This window comes from Lepisma saccharinum, chromosome 6 (genome assembly GCF_977018435.1).
Source record: "Lepisma saccharinum chromosome 6, izLepSacc3.1, whole genome shotgun sequence".
NCBI lineage: Eukaryota > Metazoa > Arthropoda > Insecta > Zygentoma > Lepismatidae > Lepisma > Lepisma saccharinum.
Window position 1 is genome coordinate 52,598,601 of NC_139234.1, and position 16,583 is coordinate 52,615,183.

General features: G+C 34.8%; 1 protein-coding gene across 19 annotated transcripts in view; it reads right to left on the bottom strand.

Moving 5' to 3' along the window:
* LOC145988748 (uncharacterized) overlaps window positions 1-16,583 on the bottom strand; it is a 288,359-nt gene that overhangs the window by 37,821 nt on the left and 233,955 nt on the right. For all 19 annotated transcript variants that reach the window (XR_014441780.1, XM_083123901.1, XM_083123893.1 and 16 more), the window contains 4 exons: window positions 14,358-14,467; window positions 12,297-12,464; window positions 6,299-6,426; window positions 5,357-5,487 (listed from right to left, as the gene is read on the bottom strand). Coding sequence is in view for 18 of the 19 variants with exons in the window: in XM_083123901.1 (XP_082980027.1) it covers window positions 5,357-5,487; window positions 6,299-6,426; window positions 12,297-12,464; window positions 14,358-14,467 (537 nt within the window). In the remaining variant the exon portion in view is untranslated. The remainder of the gene's footprint in view (window positions 1-5,356; window positions 5,488-6,298; window positions 6,427-12,296; window positions 12,465-14,357; window positions 14,468-16,583) is intronic.

The window sequence follows — 16,583 nt, forward strand, 5'->3', positions numbered from 1 at the left end:
CAAACTAAAATGCAATGTTAATGTTAAGAAAATAGTACTACACTTATTAAATGTACATATAAACATGGAGCACACAAAAAGTTACGATAAAAAAAAAGGCACTAATCAATTGAAGATTATACCTGTATATTATGACTAACCATTCTTTACTGTATTGGAATAATGTACTGTATTCTTAATCTATTCTCAATTGTACTAAAGCGTTGGTGGAAATGAAAATACTTCAGAAAACTTAGCAATAACAAAATATCCAATAAGAAGTTTAGAATTAAACATTAGTTTGTGGTAATGATAAAATGATGCCAAGATTAACCTACTAATTCAAAATGCTATGCATATTTAAATACAATTAAGTAACTTTGAAATCCATAGCAAAATATTACATTGGGTGGAAAATTAATTGCAGTTTTAAAAATTGAGTATGAAAAAGAGTTAGTCATAAACAAATATAAATAAGTACACTTTAAATGTGTAGAAAATAAATTTTACATTTTAGATGACTTGTTTTTATTGATGTAGAAACAACTGATCAAAATACAGTTGGTTAAAGAGATGATAAATGCAGCATAGTATTCTCTTTCAACTCTTCCTTCCATTTGCACCAGAGGAAGAAATCAATTGCAATTAACTTAATTCCATTCTTTGGTTATTCTTTCTTATCCATGAGTGAAATACCGTACCAATAAATTAATGATATGGCTTATTCTGATGGCTTTAGGACTCCCACATTTAAAGCATATAGCTTACTTAGTGAAGGAAATTGCATTAAATCCAATAAAATATCAATTATGGATCAAGAAATTTGAAAAATATGAAATCCAGTTCTTAAAAGAACTCTAATTTTATTTTATGTCTTTCCAAAATATAAACTTAAAAAAATATTAGGAATGGAGCAACATAAACTGTACTGATGCTTACAACCAATTCAATAAAAATTGTGAACATTCCACGAAGAACCTGCACAGTTCATTTGCCTATTCAATCAATGCATGCACCCAGGTGATTGTAATGACTTTTACCTTGGAAAACAAACTATAAATTTGGACACTTACTTTAGAAACACAGCATTTATGAATTATACCTTTATATTCATAAAAATAAAATAACAATAATTTTGCACTAAGCTTATGGCTAATTAGAAATCTGTTAATTATTGGCAATTTTACACATAAACCGACATTCCCATATTGGTGAATAACAATAGTTCCAATTAATGATTATGATGTTCCATCCCTAAAAAATATAAAATTATGTGGATGAAATAACCAAAATACATCATTTTCAAAGCTCTCAGTTATTTCAAACCATTCCAAACTGTGTAACTATACACTTATTTATATTTGCTAACATTAATAATGATTAGGTGAATGAATAATGAATTAATGAAAGAACAATCACACAAGAAAACCAATGTCTTGTTTGGAATTTGAACCCAGAGTATCTGGTTTTGTTGTACGCTAACAATTACAACCAATGCCAAAACCAAAACTGCAAGTTGAGAATTTCAGAAATTTGCTCATCACGGTTATAAATTTTGGAACATTCGTTATTACAATTCAAACTTACATAGCCAATCTCACAAGTTATAATTATTAGAATAATAACCAGAAACAAAGCCAAAATAGTAACGGAAAAACCAAGTTTTTTTGAGAACGAATATTTGAGATTTATAAGTAACAAAGATGGAAAACTAGACAGATTATACATAATTGTCATGAGAAGATGCCTGTTGTGTTCCATCTGTTGGGCCGATTTGATATACAGGGAATATAGAGACATTTGTGCTGATAATTATTCTTCAGATGCTTCTAACAAAAAAGTTATGAAGCTTAATTCCTAGAATCAGTACTGAATGAGCAGCTTGTGTATAAAATGAATTAAGAAATATCACAGTGACAGAATAACTTCTTAGTAACACATCAAATTTCTCAGAATAAGATTCTAGCTTATGCTACAAGAAAGTAACTTTTTCTAATATGTTTGTTACAAAACTGGGGTTTCAGTAAAACTTTTACACTACAACTAACAAACATGTAATCAGGTCCATTGCCTGCAAAGCAACTGCCCACAAGCCTTTGAAGAAATGCAACAAAATATGCATACACCACATGTACAGTCAGGAGAATGTTGACATTGTTACGGAAGTATTAAAACATACCCTAAAATTAATGTAATTTATATTTTCTTTAGGAAAAAAGCTAGATAATGGTAAAAATGAAAAGGTACTGCATGATGCAAGATTGTCCAGATAGTGTGAAAATTGTAGGAATTTAAGCATGTATTTCAGTTAAGTCCACAACAATGGCAAATTAACTCATAATTGTACTAAGTTTGCTTTCCAAATAAATATATTTACAGCAGTAGAATGCATAATATTTCATTACAACAAACTTCTTTCCTTTAGCCAAAAATGGATTTTTAGCAGCAAAATGATAGCAAAAAAAACAAAAAACAAAGTAATATAGTTACCAACTATTGGTACATTCTCAACAAGACTTGCACATGAAAAAAAAGAAACTCTTATGTGTATTACAACTAAAATGCTACCACCTTAACACATTATTGTGAGTCTACTTCTATACTACTGGGGCGTTCATGATACATTAAACAGTTCTTTAATATTTATGTGATTTTGTCTAAGGAAGGAATTATAATCTTATATAATCGTATATATCTCCTTAGACGCATACTTTTCAACTGTATGTATTCAAGGGTGGGAAAATTGGTGAAGACTGATATTCCATGTCAACCCAGCACACTACTGAGTTCCTCTGGATGTGTATCTGCTACACTACCCCTCTGAAAACTCATGTGAGAACAGTCAAATAAAATGAACATTACAGTGCATTATGTTTTCGTCAAAATAAAATATGCATGCCTCTAGCATTCACACTCCCCCTTGAAATCTAGAATTAATCAATTACCCATGAATAGAGCCCCCGGGACTTTATGTCCTATAAAGCTGTAAAATATGTATGTAATTATGTTATAAAAATTGAAAAATATGTAAAAAATAAATTAAGAATGTCAGAAAAATGCAGAAATATTCCCAGTAAAGCCAAAAATATGCACAACAGTACTTTCGAATTTCCCATTACCTGGGAAGTAAGTATCTTCCATGGAAGATTGACTGGGGTGTGGGTTGGGTGTTAAATGAAGTCAGAATTCCTTTAACCGAAGAATGTAGTGGGAAAATACTGAAAATATTGCGAGGTTCAATGCAATTATCCCCAGTTTAATTTACTATTATGTCAGATTTACACCTTTGTGGAAACTAAATAATTGGCAGTCGTGGGTAAGTATCAAAAGAATTATTTGAAGATCTATATTCTAACAGTAATCAGCTTATTACAAGCTCGCTACAGCTCTGGCAAATTTAGGCAATCAATATACAAACACAACTTTTTAAGGCAGATCTTAGTACATATATAGAATCTGAAAAGCAGCCTACAAAATTTTTGTCAAAACATGTTTCGCTCAATATTATTTCTGTTCCACAATGCACATATCTTGTGGCATGTATCTGAACATTTATGCTCCCTATACAAGTATATAGAATTTGAAAAACAGCCCACAATTTTTTTGTCAAAACAAGTTACACTAAATGAGTTTCCGTTCCACAGTGCACTTCCAATCTTGGCACAGAAGTTCCTGTCCGTGGCATTCCATTCACTCGCACTGTTACATAGTGATACGTGCTTGGCTCAAATGACAAGTGATCTTGAAACTCCTATACCCGATTGTCGATCGAGTAGGGGCTGTAATGCACCAAATGTTATTTTTACTTTTGACATTGTTGTGAGAAGCGAAAAAAGGTAAACAAATGAGATCAATTGAAACCTGTTTACTTCCTGTCTGATAGTTCTAGTGGCTGCACAACAATGATGGAGAATGTTTTTTCTCAATAATGTTCACACAACTATCAATTGTTGGGAGGGGGATATTGTTGTTCTGTACTAGTTGGTAATAAAAGACTGAATCTGCTTTTAATTTCTTCGTCCGTAATTTCCTTATCCTGCCATCGTTAAAAACTATCCGTTGCACTAAAGGTATGAAGAATAAATTGTAAAATAACCTATTATATGCAAGACAATTACGAAATTATATAGAAATATGACTTATAACGAGAAAATTGAAGAAATATGTTGTAAAAATGCAAAATTGGTAAAATATGTCAAAATATGCCTTCTCCAGTTCGTCTATTTCAGCTGATTATCATCAGATACGTAAACATCTCATCCCAGTATTCGATCTGATACCAAAGAAAAAAATATGTTATAACAAAGTCCCGGGTGCGACTCATGAGACAAGCAAGTAATCATAAATGGCTCATTAAGGGAAGACTAAGAACAATAGTCATCCTTTTTTGTCTTCTAAAATAAAGTGATCCCCCCTGCCAATGCATTTTGAATTGCATGTGGTAATTTTTCATATCCATGGAGAAAATTCATGCAGAATTCACACATAATTCACTGAAGTCAAGGAATTTCCTACCAGTAGACACCCTAAACATATGCATGTATACAATTTCCAGATAACAGTAATGTTCATTCTACTGACTTGATGTGAAATCTTAAATGCTGTAAGAATCCTGAATGAATCTCCTTAATATGTATCAATCTGACTGAAAAGTGTCTTGCCTTAGAAAATAAAACTGATAACTTAGAAATTTACTTCATAAAAACCTGTGTATATGAATTATATCTTTACATATGCAAAAACAACAACATGACAGAATTGTATATTCACCTACAGGATATTTATAGAAATTAAATTATAGAAAATAGATTTCACTTGCCGTTATGTCTACATCAGCGAATAATATGAGATAGGTTACTGATTAATTGGTCCCAACTCTAAAAGAATATAATGCGAGTAAAATCGCCACCTTCCATAAAATTAGGAAGGGCTGCGAGAGGTAATTTACGTTAATTCGAACTCCCCTCTTCTCCTTTCCTCCAAAAACTTCAACCATTCACCTCTCTATGTCAACACCCTTACAAACATCTTGCCATCACACCACTTTGCATTCCAGTCCATGCCGACGCTTACACTTCCTCCTTCCTTCTAAACACCGCAAAAAGATGAGGGTCGTGAGCAAGTGAATGATCATGAACGCTTTATTTTTCTTTTCTTTGTAATTGTTCATTACACGGTCAACCTATGATAACTGTTAATTGTACTTTACTTAGTTTAGTAACAAAAGTATCTGAATAGGTCAATAACTGAAGTGAAATTATAAGGAGGGTTGGGACTTCAGTGTGCTTACTTAAGAAATGCAACGCAACTGAAGAACCATTATCTCCTCTGGTAGAGCATTAAAAGCTAAGTTTTCTTAAGCATGTACAAAACAAACCTTCTCCAGGCTTTCTGTCGAGACCATGTGCAGATGTGGCACGCTTCTTGCTCCCATCCAACTCCCTTTCTGATGACCGCCTTGTTAGGGGTGGAGCACTGGTAAACATAACATTAGTTGTGGATGTTGCCCTGGGGAGAAGAACCATAATTGCTTAAATTCCACTTAATCCCTTTGACCTCTTACCATAAAATTATGTACATCTGAATATCCATAACCATTAAGATTGTTTTAAAATCTGAAAAAAGTTGCTACTGAAAGGCTATTTCCTGAAACAAAAGCAATATAACAGATTAATTATACAAGCACAGAGATTATACTTCTCTTGACAGTAAATCAAGAGAAAGCCAAATATAAATGAGAAATAAGGGCTCCAATCTGAACAATAATAATATTTATGATTTTTTTCAGTTCAATCTAATTTCTTTCATTAGAAAAACAAACAACACTTGAAATGGACACAAACTACATTTACAAGTCCATTTCTAAAAATATATTCATGAAATTTCATTAGTTTTAAAACATTTGTGTGCTTTCTTATATATTGTGTTACTTTTCTACCTTTTTAGACTAATTACAACAATGAGAAATTAATGACGATTACATGGAATTGATGAAGGGAAACATCCTCAAACTTTGAGGTCATAAATTAAGTGCTCAACATACTCAGCCACTCAGGCAATTACTGTTTCAAAAGAAATTTAATACAGAATGATACAATGCCTTGCCTGAACAAATATCATATACTGAGATGAACAGATTTGCTCTAAAATTGTATTTCTTAAAGAGAAGATCATTACAAGCATACAATTCGTTGAGGTTTTAAAATTTTGAACATCTTACAAGATACTCAAACTACAGACTGTTCACAGTACATAATATTAGTGTTGCTATTATAGCAATATAGTACACTACATGATCATATCACAATAAAAAAATTACCTTCTCGTTCCCCAAAAAGAGCCAGAGCCATCAGCTGGTTCCAGCATCCTTGGGGTAGAACTTCCAAATGCAAAGACAATATTACTTCGTTCATTTTTTCGTTTCGCTTCAATACGAGCTTCCCGTTCCTGGAAATGGAAGAACAAAATTATTACTCTAGTTGTAACTGCACCAAACACCACTATTTAAATAATTTGGTTTGATCTTCCCATCCCCCTGTTCTTCATAGCAGCTAGGTTCTTGTTACCTGTGTACAATACATATAAATAATGTAGGGTGAAAAAAAGGTCAAAATTTCAGTACAAAAATTGACCATATTTCGGGATCAAAAGCATTATATGGTATTTGGGTGTTGAAATGGCAAATATAATCCCAAATTTTGATTAAAAACTAAACTTCTTATACAAAATAAATGCAGCACATTCATGTAGTTATCAGAGTATTAAATTTGATCTTACATAAAGGAGTCCATTTTTGCTTCTTAAATATTTACAGGAGAATTAATCAATTTTCCTGATTTGCATAACTCTCAGGATAATTCAGACTTCAAAGTTTATTTCGCATCATTTCGTGATAAAATGTGGTAGGAAAACGTACTACACAACTTTCAAAAAACATGAATAATGAACATTACATCATATTATGAAGAGGTTATCTCGGGATATCAATCAGGTGATTTCCAGATAGGCTACCGAAAGCTAACGTCACTCTCATCTTTAGGAATTAAGTCTATCCGGAAATTGCCTGGTTGATCCCGGGAAAACCTCTTCATCATTCGCCACCAGGATAGCTTCAAGAATTATTACAGTATATTCATATTTCGTGTTTGTCAAAAACAAAATGATGCTATTACAATTATTCGCCACCGTGGCAAAATAAGAAAGGAGAATATTTAAACACACAAATTTGATATACAAAGAACACTTCATAAAAATTATAAAATATTTATGTTAGCATTAATTTTAGGTGCTAACATAATTCTATTTTTTTTTTAAAAAAAATGTTAATTTTCTTTCCATTTTAATAAATATATTTGATGATTTGATTTAATTTATAAAATTATTTGAGTATATTTGAGGTTTTGATTCTTCACCTAATCTCATTCCAGAAATTAAACTAAATATTTTAATAAAAACGACTGTGATGAAGATGAATTTATCACAAGAACAATGTGCAATGCAACAGAAAGTTGCCAGCCATATCTAAGATAAATGCAGAGGTTGTATTGAGGCACTCAGTATCCATACATGAAACAGGACAACACACAGACAATTATACTGGCTATGGGTTCATTTGCCACATCTTTATTTCATTGCAAAAATTGGCAGTTGAGTTCCTTTGGAAAAAGTCACCTTTGACACCTAAGACTATATGCACATGCATGTACAGGGTGGCTACAAACAAGCAGAAATTAATTTCCCTGACTTTTCCAGGACAAAATTTACATTTTTCCCTGACAATTACAAACTAAACTAAATCGATGGTTTTGCAAATGAAAATAATAAACTCATACAGGTATGGATTTGTTAAGTACCAATATTATCTTCTACGAAATTGACTATATTTCTCTATTCTCTATGATTTGAATTGAAACTGCAAAATAGTGAATTTGGAAAATTATTACAATTCACAAGCTAGGGAAGGATTACAGAATTTTATCATACGCAGTAAGTTTAAAATAAAATACTTGATTATTTTTAAAGTTATGACTAAATGAGATTAGAGTGAAGAGTGATTGATTAAGAAGTACATTTTGTCATTTATCAGCCTCCTTATCCATTTTCAGTATTAAAAAAAAAAGTAAAGTGTTCCCTGTGCTATGCACCGCACCATGAAGGTGTCTAGGGGGTGTGGGGTTAGGGCCCCACACTTTCTTGATCACGGCTGAAGGTGGGGGTAATGTGATCAGCACCACGCCCCTGGTCACCTTATATATTTCCTTACATTATCAATGGGATTTCTGCTTCAGTACAGTATATCCAAGTGAAGTACTGTGAAACTGACACCATGTAGTTATATCATTATTGCTGACGAAACGGGTATGTAGGTATTAGAAATTTAATGCAAGGAATTTATAGGTTCCTGAATTAGCTAAACAAACATTAAAACAGGGACACACTGGTAATAACAGCTTCTGAAAGTTCATATACGAGGGGCATCCTGAAAAAGATCCAATGGTGCCTGTACGCAGCACTAGTGGTCGGAGAACGACACACACATGCGGGCAGGAAGAAGTGGCATGTAGCTGTAATCTGGTACAGTTGCAATGCAGCCGTTTTAGGACAGTTCTAGGTTAAGATTGCAGCTCTCATACAGTCTCCCTCCCACCGACTGTGATGTAGCCTACGTGTAGTATATTTGGCACAGAGCCACCAGCAATCGTGTCAGGTGTGTAGACTGGATGTCGTGAGTGATAGTATGGTCAGACGATGGAGCAGACAATTCATGGAAGGCCAATCGAATGTGCACAACCCCACACAGCTGAGTACACGCGGTCCTTTGCATCACTTCAGGTGAGAGATCTTTGACCACTCCCTGTACAGCCCTGGCCTCGCATGTACCGACTTTCATCTCTTTGTTCAAAGGAGGGGTTTCTGGCAGGACAAGGATTTGGCAGCTACACTGCGGTAGATAGTTCCAGTCTCTGCTGTCAGACACATGGTCATACAAAATTTAGTGCAGTGTTATGACAAATGCCGAAAATTAGGTTAGGACTCACTGTTACTAATACAATAAATTACTACTCATATTCTTGTATTATTTATGCCTAATCGGTAGGGACCTTGATTTTTTGTTATCTTCTTTCAAATTGGTGTTTTTCTTTTATTTTCTACTAATTTCGGTTATTTTTCCCAAAATTTACATTTTAATTTTAGCGCATTTTCTGGCAAATAGGCCTACCTGAAATTATACCTTCATGGTGATTCTAAACTAATGTTTCAAATTGTAAGTCACATGGTCTAAGACTCTTCGTGAGAGTTTGATCTCTTGGGAAGTTATTTTCCATACCCCCTTTTTAATTTTAAGGTAAGGGTTTTAGATAATGGAATGTTCCCCATATACACTGAAGGGTGCATAATGACCATAAGTGGCGACGCACTCAAAAGTTTTACATCAATCAATCTCACGTGACAGATACCGATCGATATATTATGGCACCAAAAATTGGCATTATCTTTTTAAGTTTCCTAAACTTCGAGTTTTTCTTTTAGAACATTTTTCTGCCAAATATACCAAAACTAAATACTTCCATTGTGCTTTTAACCTATTATTATAAATTGTAGCTCACATGGTCTACGTATTTTCGTGACAAGTTTGATATGTTGGACGAGATTTTTGAGGAAGTAAAAGTAAAGTGCTCCCCTGTGCTTAGCACCAAGCCATGAAGGTATCTAGGGGGTGTGGAGTTAGGGGCCCACACTTTCTTGGTCACGGCCGAAGGTGAAGGTGATGTGATCAGCACCATGCTCCTGCCTACCTTTAACCCCCAAAGTTTCCTCCAGGTACCCACTTGATACGATGCTGCGTGGCTGCTGGACCAGTTTGAACAGGTTGAAAATATCCCGGTTCTCACCCGCAGGGGATCGACCCCGGGTCTCTCGCATGACAGTCAAGATGCCCTCACGGCTGAGCTCCATTATTTCTCACTCGACAAATGCCGATGGTGCGCACTTAGCTTGGTAATTCAAAATCTATCTCGCACGACAAATACTGAAGATGGGGCTCATGTGTGACGGTAGATGTGCACTCCATCTCCTGTTAGAACCCTGCCACTTTACTCTGTGATTCAAATGGTTTTGATAGAAGTTGAAAAAATCGTGGGAATTACATGATTTAATGTGGCTGTCGGAATTATTCCATGTACAACAAGCAATATAGTTTACTCTTGAATAAAATGTTGGAAATCTTGCACGTTCTATGTTCACAAATATGGCATATTTTGTTTCTTTAAGCCTTGAAAAGGCAAGAATGTTGGATTTCACAGAATTTGTCATTGTTTTAGAACATTTTTTTTAAAAAAAAAAAATCGCTAAAAACGCCAACAATTCACATTTTATGCCAAATTCGTGTTATTTCGATATTTCGAACCGGCGAAAAATGTGTCCAGACATCACTGCACATTCATAAACATAACTTCGCAGCAATCAACTTTTTCAACGGTTTTCGCGTTTGCGAAAAATTACGGTCCTTACTAATTGGAAATTACTTTCTGGGCACCCCTCGTATAAATCAGTAATAAAAAGTGAAAATTTAGCAGGGCTGGTAGAGAAATGTCAATTCTTGAAGGAAGTGATGATATGCTTTTATGATATGATATAAAAATATGTACATATTTATTATTAGTATTTTATTTCATAATATTGGACATTAACTTCACTCAGTGAGAGATCAGTGACCATCTCTAACGAGTTCAAACAGACAGGACAGAGAGTGGCGTTAATTTCATTGCAATACTAGTGTTGCAGTAAATTTGAGGTTGGGAGCATGCAAATTTATATAACGTTCACCAATGCAGATTTACGTTTCACTTCTTCATGATAGTATTCAATATATATCCTGTTTTGTTGGTTTCTTCTTGATATCTAAGAATAGTGCAATGTCAATGTAAACTTATGTTAACTTGTGCGAAACCAGTAATACGTCAGGATGAAAGAAAACCTTCGTAAGCACTGCTACATTAAATAAGGTGAAGTGAGCCAGAAGAGTAATAAAATTCCAGCAGCACATTTGCAGTCTATAGCTCTTGTTTATGCATACGAGTGCCATGCATGCAATTTCTGTCGCATGTTGTAGTAAGATACTTTGTCACGTGGTGATATTTGACAAGAATCATATGTATCAATGGAGCCTATTTATGTCCAGTTCCTTAAGTTTGTCCAATAAAATGCCTTACTACGACGTCCGACAACTATCAGATGGTGCCACCAGCTCCCACCCCCTCCATCTGTTGACAGTTCTGTCCCCTTACTACTCCCATACAGACAAGAAAAAATGATAATTCAATGTATTTTCCACATACTATTTACAGGCTTGACATTTTTCTGCCCCTCCGGAAATTTCTCTCTCTCCCTCTACCATCACTAGTTTCTGGCGCTGTGGTTGTGTTGTGCATAAAAGGGGCCTAAAAGTTGAGGCCGAAACTTAGCAACAAGATTTCCTGTTCCCGTGCAGAGTTCCATAACGAAAGTCAATCAAGACAAAATTCCATGACTTTTTTTCACACCTCAAATTCCCAGACTTTTCCCGGTTTTCCAGGTCTGTCGCCACCCTGATGTACTAAACTAAACTAAACTCTATGGTGCAACAGCCAGCCAATCCCCTGAGGGCAAGGGCCTGCAGAGTGGTTTTTCTAGAGGGTCACGTACTGACCATTGCTGCTGTTTACCAGTTTCAAGAGTGGAACCAAATTCTTTTAAATTGTTCTCACAATGTTAGATTAACACTGAAATTTGGGGTCCCCTACTGTGACCTTTATGTACAAAGGTAAAAAAAGGTAAAAAGGTAAAGTGTTCCCCTGTGCATAGCACCACGCCATGAAGGCGTATAGGGGGTGTGGGGGTAACGCCCCACACTTTCTTGATCCGGTCGTGAGTGGGGGTGATGTGATCAGCATCACGCCCCTGACCGCCTTTACCCCCCAGGGTTTCCCCCAGGTACCCATGTTATTCGACGCTGGGTGGGCGCCGGGGCCGCTTTCACCGTTAGAAAAGTTCCCGGATTTGAACCGGCCAGGGATCGAACCCGGGACCTTGAGCATGGTAGTCAGACGCGTTACCGACTGAGCCACCGCGGCCACCTTTATGTACAAACATACTAATTTAAGGAGAAAATTGAAATACACTACTCATAACTTCTTGGAGTTCTTTGAATTTGCAGTTTCGTTATTTACTTATTTTCTTATCACTTTTGGCTAGTTGTGGCAATGGGGCTGACTGGAATTCACAAACACCCATCCCCAAGCTGAAGCTCAAACTGGGTGTGGTGTAGAACAAATTACCTGGTTTTTCCGGAGTATAGCTTCTCGCCTATCACGTTCGGCTTCCCATATCTGTCGCTTCCTCTCCTCTACTTGATGCCGCCTGTCCTGATCTCGTAGGCGAAGTTCTTCAATTCGCCGTCTCCTCTCTTCTTCCTTTTGCTCACGGAACTTTTGGGCTGCTTGAGCCTACAAATCAAAGTCATTAATATACATATCGAAGTAAAGTTTAAGTTATCATGAGTTAACTGTACATCCTATATTAAATATTTACAAGTTTAAACATTCACAAACTTAATAAGATAGAGAAATACTAGCATCATAAGAACAGAGGACTTTTAATTTCATAAATTGTTCAACTTAGAAAATTACCATTTCACTATTATTAATATAATCTAAAAATTACTAATTTACAATATAATCCTAAATACTTTATATTAAATACAGCGAAACTTTTATACAATGTGAAAAAGCAGTAACGTTCAAAATAAAATTTCTTAAGATTATCTAAGTATATTAATTCACATCTTTCACACACACACACACACACACACACACACACACACTCAAAATTTTGAGGCTTTTAGAATAGGGGCATTTTCTTCATATAAATATTGAAACAAAGTGTGCCAGATAGATCACTTATTATTTCATAAATTTTTAAATATAAAATACTATTGCTCTTGTATTTTTCAGTCATTGTGTATACTTGTAATTCTTAGTGCATCAGACATTAAGCTTGTTCATCAAACATTTTCAGACTGAAACTAACGTAGCTTGGAGATAGCTCATAAGGGCCATCAACTTTGGAAGAAGATTGGGTAGGTACAAACAGTTCACAAAAAAATTTTGGAAATCCTTCCTTCCATGCATCATGGTATGCACACCAATATATCCTTACTTTTTAAAAATCTGTACCAAATACAACAAGTAATCCACCATGAACCGCGATAAATATGCATAATAATCATAATAATAATATGACAAACTATTGAGTGCGTTTGGGCTCCAGACCCATAAAGTTGGCATCACTGGTATTTGCAGTTAGTGCACACCAGGTACATGCTCTATCAAAAGAAATGTACACATATACGAGGGTAATTTTTCTTGTAGTGGCAACACTGTTTGTATAAGCTTGTCAGTTGTCACTGGGACAAAAGACGACTGGGTCTTGTTTAGTCTTGTACTATGGTTTGTGTGTAGGTGTTTGGAGCTGAATACTACTGTTGTGTGATAGTAGAAGACAAGCGTATACCAACAGTGTTGTCACTACAAGAAAAATGGCCCTTGTACATTCTATATTTTTTCCAAAATAAATAACAGTAGTTAAGAAGAAAAGAAGTCTGAACTGGATAACTTGTAATGTGCAAGTACTAAGATGAATTGAGTTTGGTCAAAATAGAAGTTTTTCACATGATTGGCAGGAAAACAAGAGAAATAATTTACTGAACTCTGCCGAGCTAATTTTCAAACCATTTAGGAAAGAAGAATCCTAGCTTATCAGCTTGGAATATACTAAGAACATTGCATATAACAAAAACATCATAGTATTAGCTCCAGTAGGGCCACTTTGAACTGACAACACACATTTCAATAATCTAATTTTTCCATGAAAAAGGAAAATTCACCTGTATGAGCAATGTCCATATAATATCCAAATTTTAATCTACCACAGCGAAAACAAGCTTTTATACAAGAGATTTATTTCTATTCAAGTGATTCCACATGGGTATTGTTGCAGGTTATTACAACTGAAAAATGTGCAAGACCACGTGCTTGCAATACGTTTTGCTTTAAAAAGAAAATGAATATTTTGATATATACTTTACAAAACTAGGGCAAATATGTTACCACAAAACTAATTTAAACAATGACACAATTTTACCGATAGCTGAATATACTTCATTAATACTCAATTAACTGTTCCATTTCCAGTGTAAAAGGTTTTTGGAATCATGCTCAGATTTTGCTTAATACATATATTACATAAAACAAGCAAATTGATAGCGTGACAAAACCCACAGTTATAAAACATCAAGTTTAAAATCACATACAAAGAAGGAAACCGATTATGTATCTTACCTGTTGTTTCAATTCTTCTAACTTCCTCTGCCTCTCTTCATTCTGGCGCTCTTTGAGAAGTTTAATCCTCTCCTCTCTCTCCTTTGCTGAGAGTTGAGAATTTTCTTTGCCTGTCAAAAGAACAGAAAACTGTAAATATAGGTTTTGCACTATTTCCCCTGAATTCTACGTTATTTCGACATGTTAGTTTGAAGATCAAATAGAAAACAATGCAATTCAACAAACATAACTCACTTTGACCCACACAATCAAACACACAAATCAGGAAAGGAACTCCACATGTTAGGACTAACAATCGAGAAGCAGATTGCTGTGCAATTCTCGTGAAGACATCACAGACTCCAAATTCTACTAGTGCATGCCATTTCATTTAATTCATTCCAATACATTATTTTATTTTCCAGCTCGAAATAATTCCATATGTCCACAAAACCTTGATGCATTTTATTTATTCGGAAATCATGCTTCCTCACATTTGGATAGAATATATCTTTTCTGGAAATTCAACCTTTTATCCCTTTAGGGGAGGGGATGCGGTTTGATGTACACAGCAGATATATATATATATCCCCAATTTTGCAAGAAAATCCAGTTTTTAGGTCAATAAATGAATATTATCATCATCCTCAACAGTAAGTAGAAGAAAAAAAACCTTTAAAATAACGTTAAAATTTTGAAACAAATATGCAATTTCTCAAGCTTCTCATTGTATCACCTTTGCATCTTCAGTGTCTCATTTGTCATATATTTCAATTTAGTTCTTCCACCACACATTCAGTTGATTTTTTAGGATCAATATCAAATCAATTGTCATCCGTTGGATGTTAATTAAGGCATAATCTTTCGTGCAATGACCAGAAACAGTTTTACAACAGTAACAAAAACTTTAAAATATCTAGAACTTAGTGATAATTAAAATTTATACTGTTAATTTCAGAATAATCAGATGTGTGTTGTCAGCTTTTACAATGACATTTGAATACAAAAAAAGGATACTTTTGCTTCACAAACATGTTTACATTTCCACATCTAAAGGAAATATATTATGGGGGGAGATAAAAATCATCCCTTGCATGGATGAAAATTTAACTTTATTGCCAGGACAACTTGGATCTTGGGGAGGGGAATCACAGTCCCTCCCACCCATGCTTCTGTTAAGTATAATGTTTTACGGCTGTGAAATAAAAATAGCTTTTTCCTTTCCACTCCTGACAAAGAGATGTCATGAGATACAATAATAGAAGGGTCATCAATGCATATGAGTGTACATACAAATGAACGACAAAATTCACAAATGTGGTATGCCACTCATCTGAAGAAGTTTTCCTCTGCAGAACAAAGGGGTTTGATTGTTATTGTGATATATTGGTAATTGACAGATAACCCTTCCACTCAGTATTTAATTATGTATACCGATATATTAACACGATTACCAAAAGCAAGATACAGTCTTTTAAAAACACAAATGATACATTTTAAAATTATTTTTTAGTCATGTTAAGAATGAGTCAATGTGAACTGGCCTGGAATTAGGGAAGTACTTGGGAGGAGTACAGCCTCAGCCTCCACTGGGAGAAGTTGATTTGGAAAGGGTCACAACATGGAGCAAAAATTGAAACATTCGAATTGTGGAAATTTTTTTACAACTAGCCATCTGCTATAACTTGACCCAAAAAACTTAAATTGTACATAGGGGAGGGCCTCATGACGACATTAGCCTCCACATATATAAATGTGGACCTGAATGTGAACAAAAGTGCATGGCTATTAGTTAATTCTTGACACTGCTAATCCATTCTTGTTGAATGGCTTACATCATAATCTGCCAATAGCATTTTTCTACATCGCATGTATTTGTGTACACTGTCCACATTCTTAGTGAACAGAGCAGGAATCATTGTGCCTGCAGGTCCACAATGGGATGTTTGAGATGCATGTATAATTAAATACATTTTAAGTGAAAACACTACCATGTCATTATGGACACACTACATTTGCTAATTTCTGAATTTAGTTTTTTCATCTGATACTACTGAGTTTTTACAAATACCGATTTCGCAATCTGACAATTATGTTTTTTTTTTCATAAAATAAAACACTCATGCACAACAATATCTCCCTGCTGAATGTGTGTACAGGGTGAAGCTATTGCAGGTGATGCTCTAGCTGCATTTACCCAACTCCCGCCAAGAGCTGCCTTATACAGGGACATTGCCTGAAAAATTC